The sequence below is a fragment of the Python bivittatus genome, unplaced genomic scaffold (genome assembly GCF_059951505.1).
Source record: "Python bivittatus isolate LINGU-HERP-01145 unplaced genomic scaffold, Pbiv_v1 ctg000980_np1212, whole genome shotgun sequence".
Classification (NCBI taxonomy): domain Eukaryota; kingdom Metazoa; phylum Chordata; class Lepidosauria; order Squamata; family Pythonidae; genus Python; species Python bivittatus.
This window is the reverse complement of record NW_028277125.1, coordinates 62264037-62278938: the sequence shown is the minus strand read 5'-3', so window position 1 is coordinate 62278938 and position 14902 is coordinate 62264037. Positions and strand designations below refer to the sequence as shown.

At 44.2% G+C, this 14902-nt stretch overlaps 1 protein-coding gene across 1 annotated transcript; it reads right to left on the bottom strand.

The window, feature by feature from the left end:
- Positions 1 to 862: 862 nt before the first annotated feature.
- FOXI2 (forkhead box I2) lies at positions 863 to 5454 on the bottom strand. The gene is made up of 2 exons (XM_088131828.1): positions 4801 to 5454; positions 863 to 2373 (listed from the first exon to the last, which is right to left on the bottom strand). The coding sequence occupies exons 1-2, from the start codon at positions 5381 to 5383 to the stop codon at positions 1823 to 1825; spliced, it is 1134 nt and encodes a 377-aa protein (XP_087987954.1). The 5' UTR covers positions 5384 to 5454; the 3' UTR covers positions 863 to 1822.
- Between the last annotated feature and the right edge of the window lie 9448 nt (positions 5455 to 14902).

Sequence of the window (14902 nt, the reverse complement as noted above, 5' to 3'; positions counted from 1 at the left end):
TTTGGAGATAAGGGTAAGAACAGGAATAGTGGCTTGATGGAGATACACCTGAGGCATTTCTTCAAGTGTTTACTTAAAGAAAAGACAAGCAGCACCTTATAACTTGGCAGAAAAAGGTACTTAAAATTAAATTGTTGACCTTTCTTCCCAATTCTCTGATAATTTGACCATTTCCACTTATGGCTTCATTTCCCAGTATCAGAAATATTGTCTGCTCTAGTTAAAGTTGTACCATATGTGCTAGATATTTTCATCTGTAATCCCAAGTATATAACAACTGGTTCTGTTTATTCAGTGGAAAAACAGCCAATGCTATTTCCTGTTTACTTAGAAGTTGGCATGATGCAGATTTTCATTATAACTTTATATTTTGTAAGACCCAATCATTGCCTTGAACAAGGTCCTGGGTTTTAAACACTGTAAGCTCCAACTGAACTGAAGCCCTGAAAAAAAATTGTACTACAAAACATAGTAAGAAATGTAGCAGATAATTAGGACAAATTAAATGACAACATTTTATTCTGTTCAATTTATGGTCAGCAATACTATACATTTAAAATCTAAAAGGTGTCTCCAATATTTCTCAAAATATAGCTATTTTTTTCTACTAGATGCCTACAGCTGTTATTTACAATTTCCAAAACATTTCTATTATTGGTTAGTGCACTTGTCTGTCTGTTTTTAAAATTAAGGATTTAGGTCCATAATGTATAATATTGAGCTTGTAAAGAATGCTACTAAATGCTAGGGTGCTGGACCATTAATTGAAATTATCAGGATTTTTACATAGTTCCTTGAAAAAGTCTGAAGTCAATGGGATGTGGCTTAATATGTTAAGGATTAGGTGGCTGTTATTGTTCTCTCTCTCTCTCTCTCTCTCTCTCTCTGTGTGTGTGTGCGTGTGTGTGTAGGAGAAAATGAATGGATTGTACCACCTGATTAAGAAATATTTACCATTCTCACAAGCTGATCATTTCATTTAATTTCTAGAAAAGCAGCTGTTGTAAGGCACAGAAAGTTAGTGATCCATGAAGCAAACCCAAAGTATTTGGTATGCAATAGAAATCAGAAATAACCACTAATTAACAGGTGATATATTCTGATGGGAGATTGTTCCGTGGAAATGCACAGAACTGTGCCATCTGCAGTTTTTTGATGGATTAGAGCTCTCTGCCTCACCATTTGAATGACACCCAGACCATGCTATTCGAAGAGACTGCCTCAACCAGAGAATCAGTTCAGCTTGTAAAACGATGTATCAGGACCTAAACTGAGTTTATGCCTTGGTCTAAAGTAGATCTAAGCATACAACACCTCCAGTACTTGCTGCTGTTTAGAAGTTTGCTTTTTTTTTTTAAAGGACAGGTGAAAAGGAAAGATAGCAGGATGAAAACAGGAAAAGAAAGAAATAATAATAGAGAGAGGGTGCAAAATAAACAAAGGGAAGGGAACAGAACTCAAAGTAAAACCATTTAAAAGTGCATCTTATATCAGATTTAAAGATAGGTTGAAATGGCCAGGTACAAAGTATCCTACTTTGGACACATTACGTGAAGACCTAACTCTCTGGAGAAGGGAAAGATGGAGGGAAAGAGAAGACTAGGATGATCAGCAGCAAGGTGAATGGACTCAGTTACGGTGGCAATGAGTGCACCGTTGGGAGACCTGGTCACTAAGAGTCGACACTGACTTGATGGCACATAATCAATCAGTCAATCAGGACTGAAAATGCTGAAAGCCACCTATATAAGGCAACATGACTAGGCACTCAACAAAAGTTGCTTGCAGGGCTAATGTGGAACACTAGCTTTTCAGCATCACTTTAAACTTCTGTCCCTTCTCTGCTATAAATCAGATTGTTCACACTAAATGTGCTCAGGACAGGACTGTTGAGCCAGCTCGACTGCCCACCAGCACCTGCATAGTAATTCATCCTGGAGTGGGACTGAGAACTGAGTTCAAATGCTGAAGCTGGGTTGCCATTAGAAGGAGAGCAGGAGTTCAAATTGGGCTCATTCTGTCTCCCAGGTGTGAATTCAGATACTGGCCCACCAGAAAGCTGTCTAGGGACACCATTCCGGCCATGGGCCACAATGTTCATGGTCGAGACAAATGTGGAGAAACAATGGCTAGAGTCCAGGCTGGGGGATTTGCAGTCATTCCTAGATCTTGGAGAGCACTGCAGCTCACCAGAGCCCAAGCTGTGAGGTTTGGTGGCTTCCTGAACAAGGCGACTGCTGCTTTTGCCCTCCATTTTGTTATGGGCTCCAGGCCCACTAGCTGCATCAGATCGTCTTTTCCTCTTCCTTCTGAAGTTGCCGTTATCAAACATCTTCTCACAGTTTGGATCCAGGGTCCAGTAATTCCCTTTACCTATGAATCAATGGAGAACATGTGGGTTTAACAGGGGCATGCAAACTCTATCTAGAAAGTGAGACACTTCTGAATAGTCAGGGGAAATGGTTCCAAAATGGGGGAAGTAATCAGAGGACACAAAGCAAAGAAAGTGGAGCAGGCTTCACCTAAGATCACCTCAAGAATTCATGGCAGAGCTGACATTCAAGTACAGGACTTCCCGATTTATGGAAGCTTTAGCCATTGCACTACACTTGGGCCATTTCCTCAGTTGTGATTTATAGTGTCACCCAGTCATGGCTGTGGTGACAAATCACTAATGCAGACAGATTTTATATCACCATAGCAATGGATCAGTGACAGTATAAGCAGAGATAACCACACGAAATGACCCTATGATTGTACAGTTCACACTAGTGGCATAAGGTAAAGTTAACATGTCCTTGGAAGATCCATCAGTTGCTGCTAGGAGCTTGGAGAGACAGCAAGACAGAGATGGACCAAACAATATTTTCATTCTTGGCTGCAATCTTACCCACAGTAACCTGAGAGAAAGCACCATTAATTAGAATAGGCTTGGGTGAACAGGTGTAGGACTGCACTGTAAGCAGGCTTGTTACATTCCCCATGTCTAGAATATAATGCTTAAGGTGGCATATGCACTCATCATAACATTTTCAATGTCGGTTACATACACCACGCTGCCATATACGCACAAATCAGGAGAAGAGCCTCAGAGGTGTTTTTAGAATTCGCACCATTATTTTTACTCTGCTGTAAAAAAATAAGTTTATATAGACCCTTTCTCCAAAGCTGCATCCTTATTAGTCTATTCAGAGTGGAGAATGTATAAAGAATGGAATAGCAAAAGTTGCCAGCTCGCTAAAATAATGATGATTAGACAGTATTTGTTGTAGAAATTAATGCAGCTGTAGATTATTAGTTTTTAAAAGCTGAGTGGGAGTCATATGGATTTCATGCTTGCGTTCAGATCTTAAACAATCTGCAGATAGTCCTGTGCTACTATGTTCAACAGGTATGACCTAGTGCCACTGACTTCAGCGGAGGGCAGCATTTCTCAGTTCGGAAAACTGTGAACTGTTCATACAACTGTATTCTTCTGTGGAACTGCAAGCAACCTCTACGTGCTCAAAACGACTTATTTTCTAGTGTGCTCCACCCTAAACTTTGTATATTCACATCTTACATGTATATGTGGGCGTGTATAATTTAACAATAAGTCTCACCATGTCCAGTGAAGGAAAGTAGTTCTGTGCAGTTATCATTAATGGCAAATCAATCTACACTGTGAGTGGGGTGTAGCAGATAAGACCGGGGAGACCCTAGCTCAGGTTCATCCTCATCCTCAGCCCCGGACTGACTCAGACTGGTGACTTTAGGACCATCACTGTCTCTCAGTCCTACTGCACAGGGCTGTTGTTGCCAAGGCAGAGGATGTGATCTGCATAGGAAAGGTGGGATATAAAAATCTAATAAATCTAGTAGATAAATAATCAAACATTCCATTTCCAAGCATCCTAACTGGATTTCAGTAGAAATATTTAAGGCTAGAATTCAGGAAAAAAAGTGCAAGCTTTCCAGGTCTCTTTGTGATTTTATGAACTAGGATGGCATCTGTGTAAAGGTCCCCTAACCTCAACTCCAACCCCAACCCCAGATACTCTTTCAGGCAATACAAGTTGGTTACAAAGCATCTCACATATTGTGAGGAGATGTTGCAGTACAAAATTAAAAATTAATACTTTCTGTGTACTGGCATCCAGCTGAAAAGAGGAGAAAAGAGAATAGTTTGGGGCAACAATTTTAAGTTTAAACAACTGTTAGCAGCTGTGTTCAGAACTTCCAGGAAGACAAATATATGTTACATGTATATTAAATAGTCCAGAAATATTAATTTATTCACTAATTCATCCAGAATATAATAGTTATATTTTAATTCTTTATTCTCAGTACTTCATCATTGTTTAGATTTCTCACTCTGCACACTGATGATAGCTTTTTAACTACTTGCTTGGGAATATGATGGGATTTTAAAACACCCATAGGATCTACACTGGGTTGGTGCATTTCAAGATAAACTTTCACATGAAATTCTCCTTCTGCAGGCTGGCTTTGCAGATCCTGGGAGCTGTACTCTAAACACCTGAAAAGTTCTTGTCCTTCTGGATTAATGGGGGATAGCAGAAGGTGCAATGGCTCCACGTAGATGGCCAGACGTACTTCCGAGGACACTCGCTCGTGGGGCTGCAGCCTAAGCAGGCCTTGGGTTCCCCCCGACGAGCGTGCAAGGGACAGTTAGTCAGACACCCATTTCCACGCGTTTTACATCCCGCCCAGAGGGAGAATGAGGAGAACGGCGGGAGCGAGTCACAGAGGGCGCCGCCCCGGGGCAGGCGCGCGAGCCGTTCCGCCAGCCTTCCCTACCTGGGTCGTCCTCGAGCCTCGGCACCTTCTTGAAGCAGTCGTTGAGGGAGAGGTTGTGGCGGATGGAGTTCTGCCAGCCGGCCTTGCTCTTCTTGTAGAAGGGGAAGTTGCCCGCCACGTACTGATAGATCTGGCTCAGGGTGAGCCTCTTGGCCGGCGCGCTCTGGATGGCCATGGCGATCAGCGCCGAGTACGAGTAGGGCGGCCGCACCAGCTTGAAGAAATCCTGCTGGCCGGCCAGGGACAGCCAGCTGAGGTCGGCTCCCGCCGCCGCCTGGGCGGCCAGCAGCTGCCTGGCGCCCGTCCCGTAGGCCGCCGAGGGCATGAAGGGCCCGGCCGCACCGTTGGGCCCGGCCAGGTAGGGGCCCGGCGCGACAGGCGCGCCGTTGAGCCACAGGTAAGGGCCGCCGCCGCCGCCCGAGTCCCCCAGGCCGTAGCCGCCGTGCTGCGGGGCTCTCGGCGCCTGAGAGGTCGGGAAGAGGCTCCGGTTGTCGCAGAAGGCGGCCGCCGCGTCCAGCAGGTCGCGAGCGCTGAGGGGCTGCTGGCCCTCCAGAGCGTTCATCTCGGCCGCTTCGCGCACCATCAGCTCGAGCGAGAGGGACCCACGAGCAGAGGGACCGGACCCACCAGCAGCGGAGAACCAGTGGGCTAGGAAAGAGCGGGCGGCGCCGCCCACCCGCCTGCCCATCTGCCCCCCTCCCAGACCAGATCTCACCCCCTCCCCACCGGCCCTCCAAGACCTCCTTCTCTTACACCCCCGCGCGACCCACATCAACCCTGCCCAACCCCAAGCCTCGAGGGCCCTCCCCTTAACAGAGATGCCTTTCTCTCCTGCCAGACTGCCCTTTGGGCACTGTTGGCCTCACTTTCCAAGAATTTAATCCAAGAAGTAGAGCATTGCTGCCCACTGAAAAGGAAGTAAGGGCAGGGATGAGAAATTACAGATTGACTGTAGTAGCTGTACACACACAGACACTTTGCTGCAAGTTCTGAACCGACCTAGGAAGGTGCTGGTATGAGTGTTCCAATGTGATCAGACAGTCTGCTGGGTTTCAAGACCCTTTACACCCCTATTATCCAACCACTTTTTAGTCCCATCCATTGTGCCAACTCAACTGGTGTGTTAACGTGAAAATAAAAGTTCCATTGAGGCATTTTGAGTGATAGGTCAATCTATTCATCTCAGGTGTTTTCTGGAATTCCTTAAGTGCACATTGAATGGAAGAGTTTGTGATGATTGGATTGGTGTTGAATAAAATACATGTTGCTTCATTGGATGGCCCTATTTGATGTCACATTTGATGAAATTAAAAATTCTGGAGAAAATAAAACCCTGAAGCCAACAATCATAGCTATGGGTATAAGTCTGATGAACAGTTTAGTAGATTTATTTCTGAATAAATACAGTTGGAATATTTTGTAGGAAAGAAAAAAGTTCCATGGTTGATGCTTTCCCTGTCTCTGCTCCATCTCTTCCAGAACTATGAAAATCCATTTGACTTAATAACTATGTAAACAACAATTAATTATTTTTAATGCTAGATTTCAGGTAAATGCTTGAACAGATAAAGTCAGGGAAGAGGTTTTTACCTAGAGTTATGCAAAGTGCTTATAGCTGAGCTTTAGCTGATAAAGCCACAATTGGATCAGAGCTCTAAGATGACATAGAGAGAAGTCTGAGGAGAAAAGAGAAAAAGGTGAAGAATATCAGTTCTGAAAACTTTTCCGTCCCATGGTGAAAGATGCAAGCTGAAGCTAAGGGGACTGTATTCTTTATTCATCTCATAAAGTATATTAGATTTGGGGGTTTTTTCCCCTAGCCCTGCCCCCTGAAAATGCTTGTGAATCCCTGAAATAGAGAAACAAAAGAAATATGATTTTAATTAACCCCACCACCACTCCTCCCAGATTTCCCTAATGATTCCTGGAGGAACCAAAATATGTTAATCTAGTTAAATCAATGCATTACTATTGAGACTGTGATTGGTCTGCCCTACAAAAGATGGAACTGAAATCTATTTGTTAGTTGGTTAAAACTTGTTTCTTTTCTTGGCTCAGAAATTTAATGTATCTATTTTCCAATATATAGACATTATACATATAAGAGGATTACAGTATTAGATGCTAAGTTCTGATCGATCTTTTGACAGGAGATCTGTCAACCGTACTCTGAAGTTGTAAATTCAAACAGGCAGTATACTTCGAGCTTCCACATTTTTTTTCTGTATAACGTGGCAGAGGTTCTCAGCCTTTTGTATCTTATGTCCTACCAATTACTTTATCAAAGCACTTAGGTTCCTGCATGACTGAAGACGAACACTTTTCCAAGAACTTTTATAAGTTTACTGGCATTTTGTTTTTATATTTACTATTTGCAGTAAATTTTAAAGATTTAATTAAACTTTCAATGTTTTACCTTATGTCCACCTAGACTACTTCTGAGCCACACCTGTGGTACACATGCCACCAGCGGAGATCCACTGCATCATGGGACTGTGGTTGCTATCCATACTTGCATTTGCAAAGTTCCACCAGACCATCAGGCATGTTTCTTCCACAAGGACTGATCAATACAGTTGCTTTTCCCAAGGAAATAATAAAGAACACTGCATTACCTGTCATGTGTTTGCAGGTGTTATGGACCAATTCTTCTGTGGGTACTTTGCTGTCCAAATGATGAAGGATATAACTGAAATGCACGTAGATTTTACATAAATTCACAATATTTATCAGACAGGTGGAAAATATTAATATGTATGTTCCAGCAGCAATGGAAATTGGTGATTTGTGCAAAATTCTGTCAAATGCACAAATATCTTAGGAGCTGAAGAGACTAGTCCTCTGTGAAAACTGTATTCTTCTCACTAAAAACTTACCTGCTTTCCTCATCTTTGATACTAGATATTTCTCACTAAATAATACATATTCACATTATTTCCAGTGTTTATTGTCTCTGCAGTTGTTTGTCGTAACTACTGTAAAAGAAAAGGAGGTGCAAAATTCTTCTTCTGATATTATTCTTTGTCTTCCTTGTTTTTATTTTTTTTAAAACTAGGCCACAACAAATGTTTTTAATAAGCAAAGAATTAGGGGAGTATCAGAATTTAAACACAGCTCTGTACTGTGTAAAACTTCAAAGCGGTACTTCCAATGTACCAAAGATTTGATTGAATCATTTCATCAGAGCAGATTTGCGAATTGATGCAGAGGCCCACTTCACTGCAGTGAAATGAATCATGAATCAATGAACTCTGCAGCCTTTTGAAATGCTTCACAGATTCAATGACTTTTCTACTGTTTCTAGGTTATTACATGTAATATATAAGATTGCAACTTCACCTTTATATATAAAGAACATTGAGACAGGAAATGGAGTGGTGTGGTAGGTTCTCTGACATGACATGAGTAGACATCAATGAGTTTTCTCCCCTCATTAAACTCTCTGCATATCAAAGTTCTTCTGCCATGGCAACTTTAACCTTGCTTTGAGCTTCATTCACTTTCTCAGCTTTCAGCTTCTTTTATGTGGCCAGCCACAAGTCTTACCTTTGCCTTGTGCAAATGGAAAGTTACATTTCTGTGCTGGAAATGACAACACAACTGGGAGTACAACTAACCCGTCCACCATCTTTAAATATCATTTTAAAGGTGATGGATGGATGCGGACGTGCAGTTTGAGGCTCCTAGATATGGTTGTAGAGAATGTATGGTGGGGGACTCCCTGGTGCCCTTACCTGGGGGCTCCCTAGTTTCCCTGGCTCCACAGCTGGTCCTACAGCCTTGCCAGGACTGGCGAGGATGCTACAGGCAGCAAGCTGGTGGTTGGTGGCTGCAGTTCGAAGCCTCCTTGTGGGGCAGGAACAGTGGGAACAGTAAGTGGGAGCACTGGCACTGGTTGGCCAGGCCAATAACAGTTGGAGCCTCTCTTGGCGAGTGGGAGCAGTGGTGGTGGTGGTTGGTGACAGCAGATGTAGCAAGTAGTGGCTGCGGCTGCGAGTGGTGGCAAGAGAGGGTGTTTGGGTGCATGTGGGAGTGAGTGAGGGAGTGAGTGTGTTTGGAGTAGGTTACCCTCTTACCCGAGAGTCAGGAAGCGGGGAGGAGTGGATGGGGTACCACCCTACCAGTTAGTAAGAGAAGGTGGTTAGGGTGATGCAGTGGGAAGTGAGTGAGGTTAGTGACTAGAGTCCCCATTGGTGCTGAGAGTGATAGCTGAAGCACCGCAGGGACTCAACCTGATATGTATTACCAACACCTGCCTGGGGCCAGAAGGGGGGTTCCCCTTTCTGAAATGCGCCTGGCTGGGTTTAGGGTATGGTAAACTGAGACTCCAGAGCAGGGGAGGGGGTGTAACAGTAGCCATCCGGGGAATCTCTGTTGGCCTTCGGGGGCACTGCTCCCCAAGTTGCCGATTGTGAGATCCTGTTTTTGAAAATAGGCTTGTGGGATCATTTGGGACTGTTGCTACTGTACCAGCCTCTGTGCTGCATAGCAGCCTTCTTGCCTGAGCTACTGGAGGCCATCTTGGGATTGGCTGTAGAGTTCCTGGAATAGCAAGGCGGCTGAGGCCTTAGATAGGATTGTGCCCATGCAACCTCTCTTGGCCCATCGCTCCCATCACTTCCATGGTTTAGAACTCTTCCAGTTGAGGGAACTGAAAAGGAACAAGAGACATTTAGAGTGCCACTGGAAGAAGATAACGGACAAATCTGATCAGACATGAGTTACAGCCACTATTAAGGCCTACCTCGTGGCAGTAAGAGTGGCGAAACATCAGTATTTCTCCACTCTTATTGCATCCACAGAGGGCCACCTGGTGGCCCTGTTTAAGGTTACCCAGGTCCTCCTGGATAAGGGGGGCTCAGAGGTTTACCTTCAGGGGCACGTGAAGGTTGTGCATCTGGTGGATAAAATTGCCCAGATTCATTTCCAGTTGGAGGCCAAGCATGATGTAGGTCCTTTGGAGATGCCTGGGGAATGGACTTACCCAGTTATCTGGGAACAGTTTGATCCTGTTGGATCCGAGGAAGTAGATAGAATCCTCAGGTCTGTAAGCACTGCCACCTGTGTACTATATCCATGCCCCTCCTGGTTCGTCAAGGCCATCGGGAAGTGACATGTGGGTGGGTCCTACCTATGGTGAATTCATCCTTGCTGGAGGGGGTGTTCCTGGCACCATTTAAGGAGGCACTGGTTCGCCCTCTCTGAAAGAAGCCATCGCTGGACCCTACTGGACCCCAGTACAATTTTTGTCCAGTCTCTCACCTCCCCTTTTTGGGGAAGGTGATAGAAAGGGTGGTGGCACTGTAGTTCCGAGGATGAAACAGATTATCTGGATCCCTTTCAGTCAGGTTTCAGGCCTAGATATGGAACTGAAACAGCCTTGGTCACACTTCTAGATGATCTCTGGTGGGAGTGTGATGGTGGGAATGCACCCATCCTGGCTCTTCTTGTCCTCTCAGTGGCCTTTAATACCATCAACCATGGTATCCTTTTGGGGCAGCTGTGGGACTTTGTTAATGTCTGTAGAAATACACATCAGAATTTACAATACAGAACATTAATCAGCAGAAATAATGCTGTGTCATTATAGCTGAAAGGAAACTGATGTAAGAATGAAAGGAAGCTGATGAAAGAAGCTGATGAAATATGTATACTAGGATGATGCAATGTACATTCCTATTGGTCATTGGATGTATAAATGTACATTTGTACCTGTATACTTTCTCTCGACTTCTCTACCGCTCGCTATTCTACATTGAACTTGGATTGGATACTATTATATTGACTGATTGGACCGCTGTGGAACTGCTGTATGCTGTTCGTCAGAGGACTTCTGTATATTGCTGTATGTATGTAAATAGACACTGAAAACTAATTATTGTGTCTGAGTACTTTCTTCAACTAGGACCTGAGGACATAGTGGACAGTTTCCTGCTTTAACCAAGCAAACCTTGACAGACTTGGGGATGGGTGGCACGGTTTTGTGCTGGTTCACCTTCTTTCTCCGAGGCCAGTCCCAATCAGTATTCATAGGGACTGAGAGGTCCAGCCTGCAGCTCCTACTGTGTGGGGTGCCAGAGAGCTCAGTGCTCTCTCCACACCTTTTTAACGTCTACATGAAGCCACTGGGTGAGATCATCCATCACCACAGGATGAGGTATCATCAGTATGCTGATGATACTCAATTGTACATCTCCATCCCAGGTGAGCTAAGTGATGCTGTGGATGTTCTTTTGTGATGCCTGGAGACTGTGGGGTCTGGATGGGGAACAGGCTTCAACTGAACCCTGGTAAGACAGATTGGCTGTTGGTGCAGGGCTCTCCTGTATCTGGCGGCTTACCTTCTTTGGTCCTGGATGGGATGGCACTGCCCCAGACAGACCCTGTGCACAATCTGGGGGTCCTCCTGGACTCATGACTCCTGCTCGAGGAGCAGGTGGCAGTCGTGGTTAGGACGGCCTTTGCTCAATTTTGTGTTGCGCACCAGTAGCACCCTTTCCTGGATTGGGAGGCCCTTCCCTCATTCACTCATGCCCTGGTCATCTCCTGTATGGACTATTGCAATGTGCTGTACATGGGGCTACCCTTGAAAAGTATTTAGAAGCTGCAGGTGGTGCAGAATGCAGCAGCGTGGGCAGTTACGGGCGCCCTTAGAGCTGTGCATGAAACACCTCTGCTGTGCGAGCTGCAATGACTTCTGGGTCCAATTCAAGGTGTTGGTTATCACCTTTAAAGTCATTCATGGCATGGGACCAGGTTACCTGAGGAACTGACTCATCCCAATTACATCAACCTTTCCCACCCAGTCCGGCAGGAAGGGCATGCTACAATACTAACCCCATTGCCCAAGGAATTTTGACTGGTGGGATTTAGGAGGAGAGCCTCTTCTGCCATTGCTCCCACCCTCCGGAACATCTTGCCCCCTGAGGTGAGGCTAGCCCCTGTCTATGGGCCTTCTGGAACAGCGTTAAGATCTGGTTTTGCCAACTTGTGTGGGGACCCACTGGGGGTTGTCAGCACTGGGGGTGGTTAGTAACTTGAGGATGTTCTCTCTGCCTTTTTAGCTGTTTAGCTTTGTATATGTTTGAAAAGACGTTTATAGTTCTTTTACTTGTAAGCTGCCTAGAGTCACGTATATAGTGAGATGGGCAGCATATAAATTTGATTAATAAAATAAAAAAATAAAGAAAACCTCTTACCACTGTGAACGTGGGCTTAAGGCAGACAACCCATTAGACACTGATGTCAAAACTGTTAATCTTGTAGGATTGGGGCACTTTTCAGTCTCTCAGTCACGAGTGGATGTATGCCAGGCTGCCATAGATGCTAAAACGTTTACTGCTTTTAAGAATGGTGGGGGAGATGGCAAAGCTATAAATGCCACTTTCTTTGTGACAGAGAGAAAGCAGTAGCTGCTACTGGCTGCCAGCCAACTAGATAGCAAGCTGGATCCCTGCCACAGTCCAGTGATATACAGTAGGAGCTCAGGCAGAATTGTCTTTTGGAAGAAAAAAAGTCCTCTTTACCAGTAACTTAGGAAGGCAGCTATAAACATTGTCAACAGGCCTGGCACAGGTCAAGACCAGGAATCCAATAAACAAGCAACCTATCCAAGGGGAAAGACAGGAGACATGGTGGGGTGGAACCCAGAGTTCTACGCACGGCACAGCAAAGTAATTACAATTAGGACTGAGGCTTTCTTCACGTTTTCTCCCAGGAAGTGAGGCCAACAAATAAACCAAATTGAGCCTCCACCCAAATGTACAGTTGAGGCACATTACTCATTAGAATCTACTGGCCTGCTTCTTGGCAAGTCTCTCCAATCTACATAGCACAGCTCTCTGTATCAGAGCAAGTTTAGGTCTGGGTGGCTGAACTTCAGAGCCTGAAACACTTTCAGTGGGTATAGGTGGGAAGTCCTGGCAGCTTTGGATCCACCTCAGCCAAAGTGGAGTCATTGGCTCCAGCTCTGTGGAATCACCTCAACCAGGACTGTTCTTACTAGATACCCCTGAGTCCACTTCCTCCCCTTCCTCCTCATGTGAAGTGTGTCCAAAAGGGCCATAGCATCGCCTCTTTCTTGATAGTGTGCCTTTGTTGTCTTGTATCTTACTCTGAAGTTCTGCAAACTATATCAATTATTGCCCACAAGGCATAGAGTGACCCAACCAAATCATACCATCAGATTCCAACGATTACTAATGTGTCCCATTCCAGTTTGACCCTCACTGAAGTCACTTATGCAAAGGTCCTTTCCAGGATGGGCCAGGTTTGCCAGCCAGCTATGCCAAACCATGTGGCACTCCACAAAACTCAGTGATTAGAGGCAGGAAAGGTGCATCACCTCATCAGTCGCATTTTTCTAAGCCTGCCCAGAAGAGGCCAAGCTTTGAATTTCCCTAGCCAGACTGGCAACCCACCAGAGTCAATGATGAGGAAGTTCTACCCAGGCTATTAAAGATGTGCAATAGCTGTAGAAGCAGCTTCTAACCTTTTATCCTATTCATCACTAGGAACATTAAGGGTAGAAAGACTAACAAGGGATTACAATAAGGTTCCCTTTAGTATCTTATAGTGCCTCCTAGAATCACCCAGCCATTGTTGAAGTGATGGAAAACCTGTCCGAGTTATTATTTTATCCCAGCAATAGTTGGATGATTATAGAAGATACTGTAAATCATTAGTGGGGATTGTGCTTTCCTTTTTGTTTTTTCTTTGTTTTGTTCTGCTTTCCTCAATTGGAATAATGGTTCTCTTAGGCCTTCCCCTCCAGTCTTCTTCCTACATGAAAATACAGCCTTTTCTGCTTCTTTTTCCCACCATTAAGGGGAAAGCTGAGAGATGAAGGCCTTACATGTAACTTCTCACTGAATCTTACCCATCCTTTTAGACCTTAAGCATCTTTCTCTAACTACTCATAGTGGCTTATTTCCATTCATATTCATACATTTATGCACTGCTACATACAGAATCTGGTGAATGAACTGGAATATTCCAACCCAGGTTCCTTCAACATTTTCTTGACCAGCAGCTCTGCCAACTTTCCTGTATTTCACAAAACCCAATAGAGTCAAGAAAGCTACATCACCCCACAGGAGGAAAATACTGTCTATTCTTCAGTATTATGCCAAGCCTGACACTGTAGAAAACCAAGTACTTTTACATTGCAATACAGCATTTTCTGCATTGATTCAGCACAAATTCTCTATGCATCCTTTGCTAAATAATCTGGAGGGTGCTGGACTGTCCTGTTCCTCATTCCTGCTATCCCTGACTTTAAGAAGAGGTACAGAAGGAATATTTCAAAATGTTATTGTGGGGAAACTCTTGATGGAATCAAGTCACAACTTTTCTGGATTAATATCCTCTGAATGATTTACTACCTTGCTATTTTCATTCCATGCTGCCAAAAATGAAGCAGTTACATAGTGCTATGATATTTGGGCTGCAGAAAACAAGATGCCCGCTAGATGGCATGAAAAGGATAAACAATTGCTTTATTGCCATCTAATGGGTCTCCGAATTTTTGCAGTCCTGATCTGATGAGCTCCAGCAGCAATTATTCCATAGATTGTTGAAAATTCAGAATCATTTGCTAGAAGGCTGAGTTTTCATTTGAGAGTACCAAAACCAGCTTGAAATACCTCCTGAGCAGCTAAATACTGCTGGAAAGGCATTGGCAGACCTATGCATATTAAACATGGCTTCCCTTCAACAAAAGATAGGAAGATCAAGCCCAATTTCTCCAAGAAACAATAAACTAAGACAATTTTAATCAGACTAAAATCTTGGAGCAATTCAGCTCCTTTACCACAATCCACTCTTCTTCATGCAGAGTTAGTTTTTATGTCTTTTACTGCCTTCTTATGGACTTCAGGGTGGTTTTGATCCCAGACATGGTACCCTCAGCTTTATGCATTTTTATGCTTTCCCATTATAGCTAAACTAGTTTGCCACTGAATCTCAAATCACAAGTTCAAATGGAATCACATTGCCCTTGGATCTTCAATTCAAACTAAATCAGAGCAGATCCCCAGAGGTCTAACTTTAATATTTTCAGTGTACATTTCTCTACCTTAACACCTGCTGGCATAAGAATATG